This window comes from Oryza sativa, chromosome 12, assembly GCF_034140825.1.
Source record: "Oryza sativa Japonica Group chromosome 12, ASM3414082v1".
In the NCBI taxonomy this organism is placed as follows: Eukaryota; Viridiplantae; Streptophyta; class Magnoliopsida; order Poales; family Poaceae; genus Oryza; species Oryza sativa.
Window position 1 is genome coordinate 7,718,127 of NC_089046.1, and position 22,216 is coordinate 7,740,342.

Sequence of the window (22,216 nt, forward strand, 5' to 3'; positions counted from 1 at the left end):
ACTAATATCATGCTATATAATATACTTTAGTATATGGTGCTTAAACATTTATAAATGCTCTACATATACTTGCTACACATATACTAATTATACGACTACATTTTTCAAGTAATTTTAGTTTAACATTTATATGTTGTAAGGATAATTTGAAGGAAATCATAACCGATAATCAACACGATCCCTAACAGATTATTAATAAAAAAACTGTTTTAGCATAGAGTCAAAGAATATTTTAATAAAAAGTCACCCACATATAAATATTCACAATACAATATTAAATAAGCTACATTCCTAGTTTCATTAGAAAAAAGTAACACAAATATCTGAAGCAGAGGTTGTACAAATTTTCTTTACGTGGAACTGAAATTTCATTTCTTTAGCAAACTAAAATATAATCACACGGCAAGCAGAACGTAGAATAAACATACAGAGCAAAAAGGGGGAAGGAAGAATTTACAAAAGAATAGCCCAAGCACCTCTATTACAACAAAAAAAAAAGAAAATAAATGCACCGTGGCCAGAAAATTTTCTCACAAGAAACCCCTGCGCTCAACTGGTGCAGGGTTCATCTTGCAGTAGTGGTTTGCGCCCAAAACGAAACTACTATATATATAGGCTTCAACTTAGATCCCAGGTCTCCTTGGTACATTCCAATCATGGACAATTCACATAATTGTGCAGTTGCACTTCGACTCCATCTTTGGAGGCTTCAAGCTATCAAATGTAGTAATTTCAGAAGAAGAACGTACAGGTGCTGGCTCTTTAGTAATTACTTCTGTCCTGGCAGTATCTGTGATGGATTCTCCATCACCTTCTGGTATTTTCCTTTCAACCTTACGCCTTGTCGTTCGCCTCTGAGGACCTCTCAACAAACCATCTTCCCTTGGAATGAATTTTTCTACCATGGTCACTGTTGGTCGAGGGGCATGAGCGAATTCAGCTTCCTGCTCTCGCTCCAGTCCAACTGTTGCAGCCTTGTATGCTAGGTCATGAACAATGGAACTACAAAAGAGAATTGTATCCGTAGCCTCTTCTAAAGTGAAGCATCTCTGAAATTGTTTCCTCCTTCCTTCTGCAGGTGAGACATAAAACTTATGTATGGATGAAAATTATGTGAACTGCAGTTGTACAAGGTGAAAAACGAAAATGTACTGTTTAGATGTCTGGATCTACCACATAATTGAACGACTTTTTATGCATACAAAACAACAGGTGAATTTAATTCTATAACAGATACGCAAAAGGGCAAAAATAAAAGATGGAGTAACATCAAAACTTTTCAGTAACAGTAAAATATACCACCTACTATACAGGCTTAAAACTTGGAAAGTCCAAGTTTGGTCATGTTTGTATTTTTATGATATAACAAATACCTTAATGCTACTACAAATATGGCCTTTTATGAAGCAAAGAAATTATTCTTTCAAATTTTATCCTTGTGTCTCTACTCTCTAGCAACAACTCTATCCCTCCAAATATATTATTCTGAAGGGTTGCAGCATTTCCATATCAAAATATATCAGGTCAACACACAAGTTGCAAGTTCATATAATGAAAAGATAAAAGGAATTGACTTTTTGAGCAGATAAGAGACTAAAAAAAGTGTAAGCCATGAATTCATACCATCTTTGGTTTCATCTCTTGCAGAAACCAATGCACCCTCCTCAGGGACAGATGATACACCACAATCATCCAACTTGCTTTCGTCATCAGAAGCTGCAACCGTTTCAGACAGAATTCTAGGAATGTCAGAATTGTTCTCATCACATGGATGTTCTGGAGTTGCAACTGAGTAGTCAGCGATGGCCGGAACTTCTTGACTATCGTTCTCTGTCTTTTCTATGAAGCTAACGTCAGCAGCAGGAGACTGGGGCATGTCACTTGGCACTTCAGTGTATGATGAACACATGTCAACACCTAAATTATCATCACGAGCCATCCTTTCTTTATCTTGATTCTGAGTTACTTCATCTTCTACTTCACAATCATCATTTACAATGGCTTGTGCAACAGACCAGCACTCTATAGCACTTGAGAGAGCTTCTTTAAAAGATCCATCATGTTCTTCGGTAAAAACCGCAGCTGTCAAAGCACTTGTTTCCAAACTATAGATTGGATGGCAACCATCTCCATTTACATAACTCTGAGGGTAATGTGAAGCTGATGAACCGCTAATTGACATATCCGACACTGAAGCAATGCTTTGACAACTTATTTGAGACTTCTCGAAGTCACCCTTCTTACCACTTCTAAGGCGCTCAAAGCGTACATCTGATTGCCCTGATGGCCCTAGATCAATGGAAGAAGCAGCTGAAGAGCTATCCCGTCCAATGCTACGCTTCATCAAACTGACACTATCTGCTGTATAATAGGGTTCCAAACAATGAATGTTGGTAGTAACCAAAGTCCTCCCTTCCACAATAGGCCATTTCTTGCTTCTTGTCTCCTCCAATAAGAGTACCGATATACCGTTGCCCTCAGCATTTTCAACCTTAAGGCTTGGAGGCCCAGTTGACCCCAGTTCATGAGATCCACTGGCCACCATACCAGAAATAAATCCATTATGTTGGCAATCTGATTCTGACAGGCATTGGGCCATTTCATGATTTTGGTTACCTTTTTGTAGTCTGAAAAGCTTATACTCTGTCACATGTGCTGCTTCAGCTTCTTGATAGTCACTTACACTACATGTATGTGGTGAAATATCATTGCTATTTCCCATTGAAGAGTCACCAATATCATGTGGACTGATATTTTCTTTAAGATTCATCAAATGCTTCCCCAACATCTTTTCCTCATTTGTGTGCACCACTGATTCAGTGGAGTACCTTTGTAAATAATCAGCTGGAGGTTCATTGCTCACTAACTGATGGTCAAGAGATACATCACTGCTATCTTCTACACAATCTAGTGCTATAGGACGACGATCTTCCGATGGAATGCAAACTTTAGATTGCGTAAATTTATGGTCCTTCTGATGTAGTCCTTCTGTAGTTTGTATCTTAGATCCTGCAGAAAATATCCCATCCCCAAAATCACACTCTTCACAATAATTATCACCACTCAAATACATCACATTAAAAATCTTTCCACATCTAGTGCATGTGGCCATTTCACCATCTCCAACCTCAGAACTACTTGCAAAACCACATGAAATCTGATCAGCTGTTCGTCTACTTTTCATATCAAGGCCTTCTTTGGTGCTCTCTACACAATTGACTCTGCCTGATGAGTTCTCTAAACCACTACAAGTAGTTGATAAACTGTGCTGATGACAATTGGATCCTTCATTCAGCTCATCAGATTTATCAAACATAAATATCTCTTCATGGATTCTGGAACTGTCATTTGTTTCCCATTGACCAACTAGATCATGTCGTTCATGGTCAATGTCCACACAAGGGCTAAAAGTGGCACCATGCTCAGAACTTGCGTTGCTGCTGGTTGTGACTGAGGAAATGTGTGAAAACGTAGGGCGATGAACAACATTTCCTTTGCCGGCTACAAAAGTGGTAGTGGGGACACTTGACAGAAGTGGCCTGAACATACTTTGAGGTGCTTTGCGATGATCCTAAAAAGGAATAAGATGCTTTTCATCTTAGCAAGTAGGGACAATTAAATGAAGTATTAATAAAGAACTACTAAATAAGGAAAAAGGAGTTTGAGTTGCCGTAAAATAGGCTGCATTAAAATGTCAGTCAGACTATGTGTACAAGAGTATAGTTTATGGGGGAGACTCACCGAAGAAAATTATTGTATAACAATTTATGACATGTAATCCTTTACAGGATCTATAGCATTCCCAAATAAGTGAAATAAAAATATCCAATTCCACAAAAACAGAATGGCAATGCTTACCATCAACCAAACAGCAGAATCAAATGATCTCTTTGGGGCAGAACTAGGAGAGAAACTCTTGGATGGCTTCTGTGATGATGCAATTGTTCTGGTCTTCATCACTGCCAGGCTCTTTTTTACAGCTGGACTGCTGGAATAGTCAATTGGCACAGACTGCATAGAGTCTAGATCATCTTCACCAGAAGATGTTGCAGAAGCTTTGCTGTATGAACTGAAACGATCTCGTTCAGTACTATGGGACGAAATAGTTCTTCTTGACGGGGTAGGAGACATTGATTGTCTTCTACCTCTTGAAACCATGTTTAATCCACTGAAAGATGAAGGGGACCCACCCCTTGAACGGGATAATGGGCGGTCTGACATAGATGTGCGAAGGTTTGGAGGTGCATCAAAAGAGAAACCGGGATCACTTGACTGCCATCCTTGAAATTTTGGAGAAGATGACCTACGATTAGTTTTCACAGGTGAAGCTCCCCTTGTTCCATTCAGCGTTGGTCCACTTGAAGTAGCACTCATCCTCCTTGAGGCAGGACTAGGTGACCTCCGTGGTGGTGTTAATGTCTTATTACCCGGAGGAGTTGGAGATCTTCGAGATGGTGTGGATGATTGCAGAGAAAGTGGTGGGCTACAACGAGAAGATGAATTCGTTGATCTTGTCCTTGTCAGAGCTGTATTGCTGCTACTTGAGCGTGGTGACAAGCTTAGTCTATTTGGGCTTGCACTGCTTCTACTAGATCTTTGAGCATTTTCCATCTGTGCGCAAACCAGAATAAGTAAGTGTAATGATTACCTTTCCTAATATAAAAGATTGGAGTTAGCTGTAATGATGATGACTCCTTAATCTTTTGTAAAAGAGTAAATTTCATAAAACCCCACCTATTATGGTCCAAGTTGCATAAAACCACAGCAATTTTGGCATATGGCATATAACCCCAGGTATCATGGTTACAAAATTTCACAAAACCACACCGGTAACTATTTTGTCTTTGACCTACCACATTTTTTAGTTCTTCTACAATCAAATCTCAAATTTATGAGTTTTTTATCCAACATATAAATGTATGTCAAAATGGTTAACTTTGTTGTTTTGTGAAACTTTAAGACCATAATACCCAGGTTATGAGTCACGTGCCAAAATTTCTGTGGTTTTGTGTAACTTGGACCATAACAGGTGGGGTTGCGCATAAACATATTACTCGTAGCATGATTCTTTGTTTTGATGATAGGGTGAAGATTTTCCATGAAACTACAATAATATGTGACACTTATTCATGCATAATGGATTTTGCATGGTAGCTTATCCAATTATTTTGAGTTTACAGGAAACCAGCTTCTGTATTTATGGGAACTCAAGGTATTTGTATAGATGGCACAATTTGCTTAAAATGTGATGCAAGAACCTAGTGTTGACAAGCACTTAATATTACTTAAAATGGGACTCATATAGTCTATGGTAGGTTAAGCACTTACTGTTGATGACCTTGAAATCAATATTGGCTTTGTCTGAGCCCTGCCCCTAGGAGCTGGACCAGCGAGCTTGTCTTCATCATCATCCAATGAACGGAAAAGTGGTGTTTCTGGAGGAGTCAACAACCTGTTATCCAAAAGGTTAGATGACAGAACGGTAATTATTGACACAGAAAATAATGACCAATAGCACTATAGGCAAAAGCAGAGTTTTACATACAGAGAAGCCTATCAATACAATAACCAAATAAAATAAAATAAAACACAAAGCTACAGTATAGAAGCATCAGAAGTTCAGAACACAGAAATATTCAGAACCATGCTAGCTGTCTGATGCTTACAGAAAAGGATGCAGTTAATAATTCTTAGAAATTCATCACATGCAAAGAATGAGTAGGAGTGCTGCATTAACAATATCACTTATACATTTGAAACATTCACGAGATGTTTAATAAATGACTACTAAAATATCTATCTGCAGATCATCATTTTGCTCCTAAGAATACAATATAACTTAAACACAACCATTAGGTCCAGGTTAAAAGAAGCATGAAATTGCCATAGATAGTTTGATACTAATAGACTCAGAGATCTCAATTTAAGCAGCTAAACAAACGTTGCATTTTCGACAACTAAATAACACCACATGGATACATGACCAACAAGAGCCTTAGCAATTCACAACTGAACGCTTATCTAGTAGCCTATCTACAGGCAATGAGAATAAATCCTGCATTATTACGTACTGAACAAAACAAGGGCAAATAGCCGAAACAAACAAGAGAAGTTGAAATCTATCTCAAAGCTATGTGTGCTATATGAAAAGAGACATGTGCTATGAAGTTGAAACAAAAGAAAGCAATATGTGATACTAAGCATGCATACTGCATACCAATCATAATCATTCTTGTCACCATCAGTGTTAAGAAAATCACGGCTTTCTTCTCGTCTGGCAATGTTGACGCCAAGCTTGAGATCCGGAAAATAGCTCAATTTTGCTGGTACACGTGAAGCAGAAACCAACATTAGCAGCAAGTACCAATTACTTAACACATTTCACCATAGAAATAGAATATAACAAAAAAACAAGCTGATTATAGAAATGGGGAAGATGCTATGAGCATTACAGATCGTTTCATCAAAATTATCGGACGACTCCAACAAGAAGTTGTCCTCCTCATTTTTCCGCATATCATTGAACAATGCGAGTTCGTCATCCTTTGGTTTAGCAGGCACTGTGCTCCCAAAACTGTGGCCCCTCCTATGGGAAATCTCCTTTGAAGGAGATCTCCTCAGGGAGGGAGAGGGTGGCATCTTTATAGACTAGAAGTCTCTTCGAGAAAACTTTGCTATCCTCCTCCTTTCCAATATATCAGATCGAGGAGACGATAGTCCATTCAGAACAATTACCTGCAAAATTAAGCAATTTTACTAAGAACTCGACATACAAAGTGAGACCAAAACACAAAGAACCCATTCGATGACGCATTAACATAGCGCATACGAAATCTTAAGGCACAAAAAGCAGCTAAGCCAATAAGAGAACTCTTGTGCCATCCACGTATTGCCTAAAGTAACCAACCAATCACACCACCAAGCGAAATTATCCACACAACTACACTAACATGGTTAGTAGGTTCCTCGAAAGCAATCAAGCAGGATCAGGGACCAACCAAAAGTGCCTCAAAAGGTACCCTCCAAGAACCAAAACTGCCCATGTTGGGGACGGCTTGAGCCTTGAGGCTGACTGACCTAACGTGGAGGCACTGGGGTTCAGCTGAACCCCAAGAAAAGAAAAAAAAATCTCAGAAGCAATTTGCGCCTGTTAGTACAGCACCACGCCACCACCACGCATCAAATGAAGGAGAAATTGGATTATAGGTTAATGGGAGATGAACAATTCAATCCGTTCCAAGGCCGGATGGATCTCCCAATCTACGGAACCCCAAGTTGGAGCAATGAATACCTCCAATTCGATTGGAACCGAGAATTGCGCGAGGAGGGGCCACGCAAGGGGGGTGTGGCCGTCCCACACGCCGCGCCACCCCCACGGCTCGCTCGCCGGAGGGGAGAGAGCTCAGAGAGGCAAACGGATTCCGCCTCCTCCTCCTCCTCCTCACCGCATTCCGCCTCCCGGCAAGCGGAGGCGCCGAATCTCGGCAAGCGGGTAGTGTGGGTGGGGGCGCAGATCCGGCTTGATGCCGCCGGAAAAGCAGCAGCGGCAGCAGCGTTCGGAGCTCCGCGGCGTGTGGGGATGGGTTGGCTAGGGTTTCCGTGCTGCTGCAGGTGGATGCGGTGCGTTGCCGCGGCGAGAAGCAAGCAATGCAAGGGCGCGGCTGTGGGGGTGGACTGGACTGGACTGGACTGGGAAGAGAGAGTGTGCGTGTGTGCTGTTGTGCTGCGATTGCGACTGTGTGAGGAGAGAGGGCGGCGAGCTGGAACGGGAAGAGAGACCTTTTCTTCTTCTTTTTATTGGGTGTTTTTTCTTTTCTCTTTTTATACTGGTATTTCTTTTTTTTTCTTCTTTTTGGTTGACTAGGCTGTGTTTGAGAGAATAGGAGAGAAGAAGATTGAGAATATATGCAAAACGAGATGATCTATTATCGCATGATTAATTAATTATTAATTATTATAAATTTTAAAAATGTATTAATATGATTTTTTTTAAAAACAACTTTCCTATAGAATTTTTTTTAAAAAAAACACGTCGTTTAGTAGTTTAGGAAGCGTGCGCGCGGAGAACGAGACAAAATCTTCTTTCTTACTATATGTTATAATGTAGTACTCAATCTAGGTTTAATATACGGCGCCACTAACTTTTTTTTACATACGTTTGGTTATTTGTATTATTAAAAAAATTATATAATTATCATTTTTTCAATCATTTTTATCATTACAGTTACTTTATGCGTGACTTTTTTTTCCGTTAACATGTTTCAAAAATATTTTGGAATAATAAGAATGGTCACACGTATATAAAAAAGTCAACAATGTCATATGTTAAAACCAAAGGGTATGAGAATACTAAGATCTAACGAATGGCACACAAGATTTTTACTTGGTATGCTTTTATAATTATTGGCTCTGTTTGGCAATGCTGCTATGCAGCTGTAACTGGCTATGTTGTACAGCCAGTGCATATATTTTCTCTATCATGCACTGTAGCGCAGCTGCACAACAGCTGCAATTTAGCTGCAGCGAACAGACCCATTTTTGTTTGGATTACATGAAAGACGCACAAGCACACCAACAAGCCTATCAATAAGAAATCTCTGAGCTCACTGAAATCATGCTATATATAATAATTCAGTTTGTTGTGTAATGAGAACCCACAAAGCGCTCATTATTTGGAAAAAAAATCTATTACAAGAAAGATTAACACATATCATGCACATACTTGTGAGGACATCCCTTTAAAATATGCCTAATTGCCTACCCTCAGGAAAGTAAAAAGGTGATACACATCCACTGCTAAATCCACCCAAGAGGTCATTTCAACCCACATGTTAGCCTTACTCCATCCATCCCAATTTTATTATCTCTTAAGCAAAAGGTACCAGGACCAAAGACATCAACATATTTATCATTCTAAAATTAATCCTCGTCGATCAAGGTGCTATGTTGTATAGCATCCAACATAAATTAATTCACATTTTAAATGTTGCATGGGTTGAACCAATAGAAATTAATTTTAGTTCACCGCATGCATACACTTGCATGCATGTAGGGTATTTCACGATGCCCATTTTACTTTTTGCATAAATAAGGTATTTCACGATGCCCATTTTACTTTTTGCATAAATAAACAAAGAGATACTTGGTTATATATTGGTTATATGATGATCATTTTGAGAAAATCTAAAAAATCTTAGGTGATGATAAAACTGGAATAGAGGAAGTATCATATATTTTTAAATGCTCAAAAATATGCATCCCTCAACTCTAGCAAGTTTACTTTTGATATCAAATCCAAACATATTTACCAGGAACTTGTTAGTAAAACAAGAAACATGAAAATGTGCTTTTAATAGGATTTGTAGTAAGGCGTAAGATATATCACTAATCTTCGTCTATTTGTTAGGAGCGTACTTTAGGTGTGTGAATAGGGTATGCATGTATATCTTTCGTGTAATAAAAAATACATTAATATGCAAGGACAATTTGAGAAAAAAAAATCTAGTGTATCATTTACATGTTCATGAAAAAATAATGTTTTTGTCGCTTAGCAGTATACACTAGATAAGTGCCAAAAATAAGCATTATTGGGGTCAAAACAAAAATACTCCTTCCGTCCCATTTTAACCACAATCATGATTTTCCGTATCCAACTTTGATTATCTATCTTATTTAAGATTTTCTTTGAAAAAATTTAAAAACATAAGTCATGCATAAAGTATTATTCATGTTTTATCATCTCATAACAATAAAATACTAATTATAAAAAATTTTAAATAATACGGACGATTAAAATTGGACACGAAAACTTATGGTTGCACTTAAATTATGACGGAGGGAGTATTCCTTATCGATGTCAACGTGCATTACAAAATGCAACCTCAACAGTTAGCTAAACTAACTTGTATATATATACAAATAAAAAAAAATTTGCCTCTCGATGTCGTTATGCTTTCTAAAACACTTCCATTAATCAGTTTATAGACTGTAAATCTGTAATATATAGTATAAAACAAAAGTGAAAATGCTGTAAAAGTATATTTGAAGACAAATATTATTTTCCTTTTTACTTACCCTCTGGCTTTTATCAGGGAAAAATCCACACAATGCTCGTTTTGTCGCTTTGCAATGAGTGCTCCCATTTATGCACGTGGCCTCCGTAATCATCCAATCACTGTGGGGGCACCGCACTCATCTACTCTCTTGCGTCACTCTTCATTTCATTAATTAGGGCTTAATCGAATGAAGAGCGACCAAATCCAATCTAAAACCATACGGCCATATCAATTGCTTCAACCTTTTTTTGCTCATTTTCTAGACTACTGCCTTTGTACACATCACTCTTATCACCAGAATATCAGTAGATTTACATCACTCTTATCACCAGAATATCAGTAGAAGCAAACTAAATTTGTTTTTCTTTTGAAAATTTGACATTTCACTCTTCAACAATGAAAACGTTTAGAAGTGACCCTTTTTTAATTAAATGGAGAAATATCTCAAATGCTATAGGTTGTCATACAAGTGATTGAAGCAGTGCTGATGATGACAGATGCATGCAAGAACACCTATAGATCCTGGTCTGCTTAATAACACAGGCAATAGGCAATAATACTCATAAGAATTTAACAAGCCTCATGCATTGCAACAAAACAGGCTATAAATACAGATATTTAATCTAGTAAATTCACACTTTGGACAACCCTGATAGACCACATAACAAGCAGAAGATCTGACAAAACAGGAACATAGGGGAAAAAAGAATTTACAAAAGAATAGCTCTGGGGTGCACTTCTGTTACCTAAAAAACGGAATGCACCATCACAAAAAAAAAAAAAAATCTAACTTAAGGCCCTGTGTCACTCACCAACTGTGGACGACTTGATTGCGCGTGGAATGGAACTACCATAATACATCAATTCCAACCTCTATTTCAAGTCACCTTTGCCGTACCAGATGCTTGAGTAACTTACATAATTATACAGTTGCACTTGGATTCCAGTTTTGGAGGCTTCATGCTCTCAGATGTCCTTGTAATTCCAGAAGAGGAACGCACGGGTGAGTGGTCTGTAGAGATATCATCTTTCTTTTCAGCATTTTCGGTTATGGTTGTTTCACCTTCCAATCTTTTCCTTTTAACCTTACGGTTAGGCGTTCGTCTGTGAGTCAGCTTAAGTAAACCATCCTCCTTTGGAATAGACTTTCCAACGATGGTAACAGATGGGCGAGTAGGCTCTGCGTGTACTCGTTCCTGCTCATGGTCCAGTGCAATTGTCGCTGCCTTGTATGCAAGGTCATGAACAATAGAACTGCAGAGGAGAATTGTATCGGTAGCTTCTTCCAAAGTGAAGCATCTCTGAATTTCTTTCCTCGATCCTTCAACTGCCTCGGGTGATTCTGCTACAAGTGAAGAGAGATATACGTTAAATACATAATCAATGGTATACCACCCTGAAACTCAAAGTTTATTCTGGAATATTTTAGAGCAACTTCTGCTGACGCTGGCATTCAGGAATTTTGTATTCATATTTATTACTCCATCTGTTCTTTTTTATATGTTGTTTTAGAATGTAAGTACTCAAATCTCAAAATTTTAACTCACTAATATAATGATAAAATATTAAGATTTGATATGTGAATTACACTAGGAGATTTGACATGAAAAATTCTTTCATGCAGTATATACTTATATTGTTAATACTTTTATTCAGAAAGGCAATTTTAAAATAAAACAAGTGGATTGGATATTGTGTTGATGTCCTAAACGACGAGTAAAAAGAACAGAGGGACTATATAAATTGTTAATGTTTTTTATCAGAGGAAAGGAAAGGAACACATTCAACGCAAACCATTTCATGTAAGTAGAGACCCTGTCTGAACATTTACATGTATCCATAGACCATGAAACAGCAATCAGCTATGAATTTATCAACGAGGGTATGTTCTAAAAAAATTCAAGATGTTAATCAATGTGTTACATAAACCCTCTGTTGATACAGAATTATTCTGACCAGAAAGTAGAAAGAATAGTGCAATGATTATTAATAAAATTGTTTCTATGCCTTACTTGACAATAACCGTTCTGCATCTTATCAAAAAATTACCACCTACACGTGAAGTGTCAAATAGAAGTTTATATTTGCAGACCCCGCACAGCAATGAAGAATTGAAGATCAACTATGGCCAACATTGTGCAACAGTATCAATTGGCCTATTTTAAAGAAAACTTTTCATTATTTCGTTTTCCCCTTTTTTGCCTTCTTTACTTCTAAAAGTATATCATGTTTTACTCTTTTCTCCTCAGCTATCGAGGATGGTACTGCGGCTCAGTCTGATGTGATAATTGCCAGCCCCCATCTTTTCTAAACCCCTTCATCCCACTTTTCAATACCTTGTATTGACACTACCACGCTTCCTACTACTATATATATCCTATTAGACACTCTACATCTGTTGTCACTTGTCAGACATGGAAATGAGGTGCAACAGCTGTAATCTGGTGATGGTATGCTGAGTTTACAAGCTGCAGTAGCAGGTGCATCTGTACTATCTTCAGGTGGTTTTAATATGTTATTGAAGGCACTAGTCACTACACCAAGCATGGAAACATCTACAAGACCATTCAACACATGCAGCAGACCATATGTGTGTAGAAGATTAGAGCTAGGAATGCCATACCAAACAGTTCCCATGATCCAGCGTGCATAACCCCAAAGGAAAAATAAAGCGAAAATAACATGAAGCATGTTCCTTTAGGTAAGTTGCAAAATGAGATAAATATTATCTTTAACATGGAAAAAGTCACACATAATCTTCTATATACTGCTGTACAGCACCTCTTATCCAAGAAAATACACAATCTACATGCATTACTTCACTGTATATTTTTTTCTTTGGTTTGAAAGAGTAAATAATTTCTGTAGAACTAAAAAAAGGAGCGGCCCCATCGTTTAGCGAAACTGCATATTTGCAAACGAAAAATAATTTGAGAATAAAACTTTTATATACGTGTTCTTAGTGACCTAAAAGCAAAGGCTGAAAAATAAATTTCGATGAAAAAAACCCTAAAATCAATTCCAAATTTAAAGTTGAAAATTTAAATTTTGGCTGATAAGCATAAGCATAAGTGAAAAGATGAGGCCGGAGATCCTTTAATACAAAAAGCATGATTCCCAGACAAGACTTTAACATAGAGGAGCAATGCATGATTTATGCAAGTACAGAATAAGCATGAGTTAATAAGTTATGAGAAAAGTAGAATATTTGACATGGAAAAGTTCATATTTAGAAATCATGAAACCATACCATCATTAGGAAGTTCCTTTATGTTAGTATCTGTTCCAGAAACCAACACGTCATCCTCAGAGACAGCAAGCGTGCAACAGCCATTGGATTTATTTTCCTCATTTGAAGACTGAACTGCTTCAGACTGCATTTGAAGATCATCAAAGTTGTTCTCATCGCTTGGATGCTCTAGGGTGCTGATTGTATAGCAGTGTGCTTTGGTGGAAGTATCTTCCTCAGTTTTTGGTATATAACTTTCCTCAGCAGCTGAAGATTCTAGGGCATCACTTGGCATTTCAATATCTGATAAACACAAGTTAGTGCTCAAATGATCATTGTCAGCCACCATTTCCATATTATGGTTCTTAATAAGTATATCTTCTGTTTCACTTAACCTATGAAAACCTGAGGTGTTCAAGTCAACAAGGATTTCATCATTGATTATCGGCTGCACAGCAGATGAACACTCCATACCACTTGATAAAGCATCCATACAAGAGCTGTCATGTTCTTCAATAGAGACTGTTGTTCTCGATGCACTCCTTTCCAGCGTGTCAATTGGGAAACAAGTGTCACCAATAACATCACTCTGAGGGCAAAGTGAAGCTGATGAACCACTAATTGACATATCTGACACTGAAGCAACACTTTGATGGCTCATGGTACTGCTCATTCGAGCCTTCTCGAAATCACCCCTCTTGCCACTCCTGAGACGCTCAAAACGTACATCTGATTGCCTTGATGACCCTAGATCAATGGAAGAAGTTGCTGAAGAGCTATCCCGTCCAAAGCTACGCCTCATAGCACTGATACTATCCCTTGTATAATAGGGTTCTGAACAAAGAATATTTGTTGCAGACAGAGTCCTTCCTTCCACAACAGGCCATTTATTGCTACTTGACTTCTGGAGTAAGAGTACCGATATCCCAGTGGCATCAGTGTTTTCTACCTTAGGACTTGAATATGCTGTTGATCCCAGTTGATAATTATCACCAGAGGCAGTTTGAGAGATGGAATCATTATGCTGGCGGTTTAGCTCAGGAAGGCATTGTGGCAAGCTTTCACTGTGGCTGTTAATTTGGTCCCTGAAATGCTCGTGTTCTGCAGATGCTTGTTGGTTATCACTTACCTTAAATGGATGAAATGAAATATCATTGTTATTTCTTAGAGAGTCATCAACATGATATGGCTTTATATTTTTGGTATGATTCATTACCTCATGAGCCAGCAGCATTTCCTCATTTGTGTCCACCATTGACTGAAGTGGGGAACATGCTTTTATACAATCAGCTGGAGGTTCATCATTAAATTGATGACCAAGAGATGCTTCTTCCCTATACTCTACACAATCCGAGGCTATAGAAGTTCCAGATTCAGCATATGATTTACAATTTGCAGTTATTTCGTCCTGTTGGTGTGCTTCTTGTAAAGTTTGTGTCACAGGGCCTGCAGAACATATGCTAAGCAATAAACCACATTCTTCACAATAGTCACCTTGTCTATCCACATCCATAACCTTGAAAACGTTCCCGCACCTGGTGCAAGTAGCCATTTCACCATATCCAACATGAGAACTGTTTGTACCAGAAGTCTGACTAGCTGCCCAACCCTTTTCCATGTCAATGTCCTGTCTATCACTTTCCACAAATTTTGTAGTCTCCTCATGACTGGTTTCTTCATTCAATTCATCCAATTTATCAAACATAAATATATCACCATGAACTTGATGGTTATCATCCCATTCACTAATCTGATCATGCTGCTCTTGGTCGTTATCCACATATGGGCCGAAACTGGCACTATGCTCAGAGCTTGCATTGCTGCTAGTTGTCATATAAGAATTATGAGAAAACATAGGCCGCTGCACAACATTTCCTTTGCCAGCATTAAATGTCGTAGTAGGGACACTTGATAGCAGTGGCCGGAACATATTATTGGGAGCTTTGCGATGATCCTAGAAAGGAAAGATCACATTTCTCATCGTAAGTGCAACTTGACAAAAATCAAGAACAAGTTGAACAATAAGAAAGATTGCAGTATACTAGCTGCATATGCAAGTATTTTTAGCAGATGAAGATATATTTATCGAGTGAAATGGAATGGTTAGAGCAAGTAATTAACAATGCTAAAGGGAATGAATATACATTTCATAATTTTAAAAAATGGTCATGGTCATAATACAAGTAAAAGAACAAGCAACTCTACCAAAAGAATATTCAAATATGTAATTCATGATACCATACATCGAAAACGTTTGGGCACTAGATAAAAGCAATATAACCAAAAAATATGCAGGAATATTAAAAGCAAATTATTAAAAGGATATACAATAGCTAAGAAAGAAAGAGACAAATCAGATTAACTGCACAATTATTAAAAGCAAATTTTCTAAACTGATTTACCAATTGGACACAAGAGGCTCAGGTACTATTTCAGTAAGGTGGAGGTAATCTATCATCATAACAGAAAACAAAACAATGCTTACCATCAACCAAACTGCAGAATCAAATGACCGCTTTGGGACAGAACTAGTGGAAAAAGTTGTGGACGGCTTCTTTGATGAAGCAATAGTTCTGGTCTTCATCATAGACAAGCTCTTTTTTACAGCTGGGCTGGTGGAATAGGCAACTGGTAGAGACTGCATGGAATCCAGATCATCTTCACCAGAAGATGTTGCAGAAGCTTTGCTATACGAGCTTAAACGATCTCGTTCAATACTATGAGATGAACTTGCTCTTCTAGATGGAGTAGGCGATAGTGATTGGCGTCTGCCTCTGGAACCCATGTCCCTTCCACTGATAGGAGGAGAAGGGGATCCACCCCTTGAATGGGATAATGGATGATCTGGCAGAGAAGTTCGAAGATTTGCAGGTGCATCATGAGAAAATCCAGGAACATTTGAATGCCATCCTTGAAGTTTTGGTGAAGAAGATATGCGGTTAGTTTTAACTGGAGAAGGACCCCTTGTCCTATTTAACGCTGGGGTTGAACCAGTACTCATCCTCCTTGAGGCAGGACTAGGAGACCTCCGTGGAGGTGTTAATGTTGAGGCAGGACTTGGAGATCTCCGTGGAGGTGTTAATGTTTTTGCAGATGGAGGAGTTGAAGGTCTCCATGATGGTGTTGGTGGTTGCAATGCAAATGGTGGACTAGAGCGAGAAGCTGCACTAGAGGGTCTTGTCCTTGACATGGAGCGTGGTGATGGACTAAGCCTAATAGGGCTTGCACTGCTTCTACTAGACCTTTGAGTATTGTCCACCTGTGTATAAGTTACACAAAAATAATAATAAAATTGATAGTTAGGATGCCACAAGGAGCAGTTTAGAACCCTAGCAGAGAGTATGCTGTACATAGGCACTCACTGTGGATGACCCCGAAATTCGTATGGGCTTACTCTTAGTTCTGCCCCTAGAATCCTGACCAGCAGACTGTTCTTCTTCATCATCCAATGAACGGAAAAGTGGGGTCTCTGGAGGAGTCAACAACCTGTATTAAAAACACAGATGGTAGTCAAGTCATTAGACACAAACAAGATTTAAATGCTGAATATAAGTATAAGTGTAGGTAGCATGAACAGGTCTAGTAATCTATCAATCAAACACAATTTGAGTAAGTTACACTACAGATGCATTGCAATTAAGGCAACCAAGTTATAGTCAGTGGTCGAGCCGTGCTGCTAATTCTTCTGAGGAATGATCCTCCAATAGCAAGAGTGACTAGTATCATAGTTATCCATACAAAACAGTTTATCAATAATAGGTCATTTTTAACATTCTTCAGACATGAGAACTAATCTTATTTGCTAAGTTAGCATTTTATGATGGTATTCCATCCCACTGTTTAAGCAAATTAGCATTTGACAGAGTAGAGAATAATAAATTTCACATAATGGGATTCTTGTCACATTGTCATATACTATATCACCAAGTCCAACCAGCATTGCATGACTAGTCACACAACCTACTAAAAAGTTGACTGAGACAGACCTTGCACTGCTCAACTTCAAACTGCAGTCTACCTGGTACAAATTTATGGTTGCAATTGGCCACGGATAAACTAGAAGTCCAGATAACATTGAATACTATTTCCAGATTCAGCCAGTGAAAAATCACAGGATCAGGCAGCTTTCTCCAATAATCTATTTGCCGTTGGACCTTACATAGGCCACATACATTTAGTTCTATTTTTTTTGTATGTTATATTGTTATAAGGATTAATTTTTTAGTGCTGAACTGCTGCTAGAAACTGCATTGGAGACAACCTCCCTCGTGCTCATAGTTCCAGTCATGACAGATTATTTCTGTTCAAAAGAATCAATCTTTGCCAATGTACAAACATGTCTTAATTCCCAGTTGATGGACCTCACCCTTAGCACCTCTAGCAGCAGTTTGACTAGATGCTCCTACCCATGCATGACAACACATCTGTTATGGAAGCAATACCGTGCACGAACATTACCCCGCAAACTGTAGTAATAGGATTAGATTATCTATTTTCCTAAACAATTAAATAGTTTCCTATGACAGGAATTAGTCAATCGGCATCCTATTTCTTTGTTAGGAAAGTTATAAGTTAGTAATTAGGAAGAGAGATGGTTTGAAAAGAAAACAGATATTGCATTTTTAAGGGGCAAGTTTCTATGTACTGTAAAGAAAGCAGATATTATCAATTATAAGCAATGAATCTCTAAAGTTAGTCGAATAAGATTCAGAGCTTCTCTTGGCTCTGACTGGGAGAAGATCTGCTGGTGCTAATTGAGGGAAATTATGTTATCCCCATGTGTCCGTACTCTTAATCAATCCATGAATCAACGTGCCCCATAACATCATTATTTTTTTTGGTTTGTTACTTAGCTGATGAATGAATATGTAATCATAATAGACAATAGGCTCAACTGAAATGCATGTGAATTTGTATGCGACTTTCTATATTTAGCATAAAGCGTAAATTTTCTTTGTAAAAAATTGGCATACCCCTGCCATATCAATAAAACCTTGCCTTATTCCAATTTAACCAACAATATATGCAAGGTATAACAAGTCAACAACTGCAGTCTGCATGCACCAATATGCCCAGGAAAGAAATGCACCTTAATCCATATAATAGCTAAACTATATCTTGTCAGGAAGAAACATCACAGAATAGGATAAAGGATGGCTTGATGAATCATACTCCCCAAGTTGCAGTATTTTAAATCGAACTTTGACCATAAGTTTTTCTTCTATTAAACTGCTACTAGTTAGAAAATACTAATGAACATATGAAGCACACTGAAATACTAAAGGCAGTAAGGTAACACTTCTGTATCACTAAAACTGTACATAATTAGCTTGAACTGGGAGTATAAAGCAAGCAATGTTGATAACCAGCATATGGCTATACTAATCGAGATAGAACAAAATGTAATGTGCTATTTAGTTTACATACCACTCATAATCATTTTTGTCACCATCAACGTCAAGCAAATCATGGCTTTCTCTCCGTGTAGGGATGTTGACACCAAGCTTGACATCAGGGAAATAACTCAATTTTGCTGATACACAGGAAGCATTGTTTTACAAAGGAAATTAATGGCAATTTGCAGTAGAAAACATTTTTAACACTAGGCAGTATTATAACGGAAAATAGTTTATAGAAACTGAAGTATTGTATAAAGGACGAGAACGAGAATGGTTTATAAGAGCATTACAGATTGACTCATCAAAATCCTCAGAGGGTTCCAGTAAGAAATTATCGTTCTCAATTTTCTGCATATCAGCAAACAAAGTGAGATCCTCATCCTTTGGTTTAGCAGGCAGAGCATTCCCAAAACTGTTGACCCTCCTGAGGAAAGTTTCCCTTGAAGGAGATCTCCTTGTTGAGGGTGAGGGTGGCATCTTTTACGGCCTTTTGATCTGTCTAAATGCTTCTATGCTCCTTTCTGAGAAATAAGACCAGAATCATAACCTGTCTTGGGTAACCTAACAAGTGGACCAAAAACCATAACCTGCAATCTGTGACATGACAGTTCCATTAAAGGACTGAAAAACAGAGATGAACCAAAACAAAAGGAAGGAATTATAGTAGCTACAACAGTAATACAAAAAGATCGACAACATAAGCTGCGAATAAAAAATAGATAAATAATATTTATTTTTATCATGAATTGCTCAAATGTACAACCCATCACACCGTGAAAAGAAAGTATCCACCCAATTACACACAAGAATCTATCGTACTTACTAACATTATGAGCTATCTAAGAAAAAGGAACAGAAAAGCACACATAAAAGTTGAAGCTATTGTAGTTTCTCCCACTCCACTGCCCAAACTGCCCAATCTGTCACAGGCCTAGGTGAAATCAGCCACCCAACTGGGCCAAATGAGCTAGGGTCGCAGATGAGTTCCTCGAAAATAAATTGATTAGATAAAATCACGCCTGAAGGCTTCGGGTCTACTTGGCTATTATACAAACCATGATGCAACTTGTTCTGTATGTAATGACTCATGAAACAATGAAACCTACCCAAGCAAACAAAGCATCTCAAACAATAACACACGAGGTAATTCTTCAAAAAGAAAAAGAACTTAAAGCAGCATACGGCAACAACAAAAATCGAATTCATGCATAGAGCACACAACATTTCCAAATTTACTCTTTGCCCCCACATTTCATGACTTGCAATTAGATTTTAGATTAACTGGACGAAATTCGGCAACTACAAAACACATGATTTAGACAAATTCGAACTACACGTGAAGGGGAAAAAACACACACAAACACATTGTAAACGCCCGCCTCCATTCCCCGAAACATTTGCACACGCCGTAACGGTAAAAAAAAAAAGGAAAAAAAATCGGCACCACAAGCAGCAAGCGCAACTGAATCAACAACACGGAGAGGGAGATCGATGCCGAACAAACAAAACCGCAACCAAAACGGAGTCCACCCGATGCGGACCTAACTTGGGGGATGGGAGGAGTCCAGCTGAACCCACAACTTTTTCTCTACTTTTCTTTTTTTTTCTTTTTTGTTTTTTTGCAAACAAACTGCTATTCTTACCGCACCAGCACGCATAAAAAAATCGAAATCAAGAAGAAATCGGATGGATTAATTGCAGAGGAAGAAGAAACCAATCCAATCCAATCCAGCCCAAAAATGGATCTCCAACCTACAGCACGAACAGCTCAGGAAGCAGCGGGCAGTGCAGAGACAATACCTCCAATTAGATTCAAACCATCCGCGTCGCCTCCAGCTTAGCTTCAATCCAGCGAGCTCCCCCGGTGACAACGCCGCACTGGGGAGAGACAAAAGCTAGGGCGGGTCCCAGAACGAGAGAAGCAGAGAAAACCCCACACACACCGCACCTCCGCGCCGCGTTCGCCGGCGTCCGCGCGCGCGCAAGCAAGCAAAGGAGGGGAGAGGCTACGTCCGCCGCCGCGCCGGATTCCGCCGCAAGCAAGCGAGAGCGAGGCGAGGCGAGGGGAGGAGGAGTGAGACGGAGGCAAGCGAGGAGGAGAGAGAGAGAGGAGGAGGCAGTTGAGCTGAGAGAGGAAGAGGAGATGAAATTTCTGGAGGCAGAGCTAAATTAATCAAATGATTTGGAGGCATTTTTTGGGCTTAAATAATGGCGATTTATTTATTGTTTGCGTTAAGACTACACCATTGTGTGGGCTATTCCGTGTGGCTAGATGAGGGGTTTTCGGTATGATTGTAACAAGTTACCGTACACACCGTTGATTAAATGTGTCACTCGTCAAGTTCACAGTTGTAATTGTATTTAATTTTCTTTTTTTAACATAACACTTGGTGAGAGCTAACTAAGTTAATCTACTCACTCCGTTTATATATCGTCACGTTTTATCTGGCTGAAGGAGAGTACTCCCTCCGTGGCTACCTTTCTAGTTTAAATTTATCACGGCATGTTTTCTAAACTTGTCACGGCACGTTTTTTATATAATCCTTTTTCGTGTCATTACTTTAGAAAACGTCTTTAAATTAATTTATTGACTTTTTTATTTAACTTATCCGCTTCCGCCTCGAAAAGCTTCCTAATTTATCACAGCACGATTTTACGAAAGCTTTTTTTTCATTGACACTTCTTATAAAGCGTTTTAAATCAATTTATCAAAACCTCGAAATTGTCGTGAACTCAATTCTGGCCATAATTCATTGTCCATTAGCACTTTAGAATGCACTATCGTTAGAAGTTGCTTACATTCAAACTCAATCACTTTTATTTTAGTAAAAATATTTACGAGTAATCAAATATGACTAACCAAAACCCGTGACAATGGTTTTTTTACCACTTCATGTTCTCTCTACTATGGTTTTTTTACTTAAATTATCTTTGATGTTATTGGGCAACATATATTTTTAATAGAACGTGTGCTATAACCTAGTAGCTTACTCCCACGACGTCATATGGTCTAATAGTACCTGACAATAGTTAATTGAATTGTTTCCATTTTATTTTTAACACCTTGATATTGTATATTTCCTATCGTTAAATAAACTGCACGCTATGCGAGCATATGGATGTGACGTGGGATATCATATTTGGAGTTGTTGCATGAAAGTTTATTTAATCGGTGCCAACCGAACGTATTCTGTTAATTACCTACCATAACGAGTAAACAGACAAATCAAAGCACTGCCCAGGTAATGGAAGGGTATTTAACTTCCATATATCCCATATGTTCAATAAGGGCATATCAAAGCGAATTTTGAAACTGAAGAAGTATATGTGCCTATGCAAATTTATCTTCCAATAAAGTTAGGAAATAAACTTGTATACGGCTATAATGCCTATGAGCAAGGTTTCCCAAACCATCACCGGGGAGGTTACAACTCCTCGATGGTAAGACGACGGTAAACGTGATAATTGTGCAGTGACCGTCAAAAACCATACGAATTTTATCTTTAGGAAAGTTTGGATTAAGAATTTTCAAA

General features: G+C 38.3%; 2 protein-coding genes across 8 annotated transcripts; both read right to left on the minus strand.

Annotated features, from left to right (window-relative positions):
• Nucleotides 1–344: 344 nt before the first annotated feature.
• LOC4351860 (probable GPI-anchored adhesin-like protein PGA55) lies at nucleotides 345–7,691 on the minus strand. Of its 2 annotated transcripts, none has more exons than XM_015764421.3 (7): nucleotides 7,292–7,691; nucleotides 6,453–6,735; nucleotides 6,218–6,323; nucleotides 5,329–5,452; nucleotides 3,859–4,611; nucleotides 1,624–3,571; nucleotides 345–1,072 (listed from the first exon to the last, which is right to left on the minus strand). In XM_015764421.3, the coding sequence occupies exons 2-7, from the start codon at nucleotides 6,637–6,639 to the stop codon at nucleotides 666–668; spliced, it is 3,525 nt and encodes a 1,174-aa protein (XP_015619907.1). In that variant the 5' UTR covers nucleotides 6,640–6,735; nucleotides 7,292–7,691; the 3' UTR covers nucleotides 345–665. The 2 variants fall into 2 exon arrangements, with proteins under 2 accessions (XP_015619907.1, XP_066162352.1); XM_066306255.1 differs by lacking the exon at nucleotides 7,292–7,691 and adding an exon at nucleotides 6,999–7,080.
• Nucleotides 7,692–10,624: 2,933 nt separating this feature from the next.
• Nucleotides 10,625–20,861, minus strand: LOC4351861 (uncharacterized). 6 transcript variants are annotated; one of them, XM_066306412.1, is made up of 8 exons: nucleotides 20,484–20,858; nucleotides 18,974–19,277; nucleotides 18,712–18,817; nucleotides 16,647–16,770; nucleotides 15,770–16,543; nucleotides 14,501–15,238; nucleotides 13,306–14,413; nucleotides 10,625–11,397 (listed from the first exon to the last, which is right to left on the minus strand). In XM_066306412.1, the coding sequence occupies exons 2-8, from the start codon at nucleotides 19,158–19,160 to the stop codon at nucleotides 10,970–10,972; spliced, it is 3,465 nt and encodes a 1,154-aa protein (XP_066162509.1). In that variant the 5' UTR covers nucleotides 19,161–19,277; nucleotides 20,484–20,858; the 3' UTR covers nucleotides 10,625–10,969. The 6 variants fall into 6 exon arrangements, with proteins under 6 accessions (XP_066162509.1, XP_015619906.1, XP_015619905.1 ...); XM_015764420.3 differs by having other exon boundaries at nucleotides 10,625–11,400; XM_015764419.3 differs by having other exon boundaries at nucleotides 13,306–15,238; nucleotides 20,484–20,861.
• Nucleotides 20,862–22,216: the final 1,355 nt, after the last annotated feature.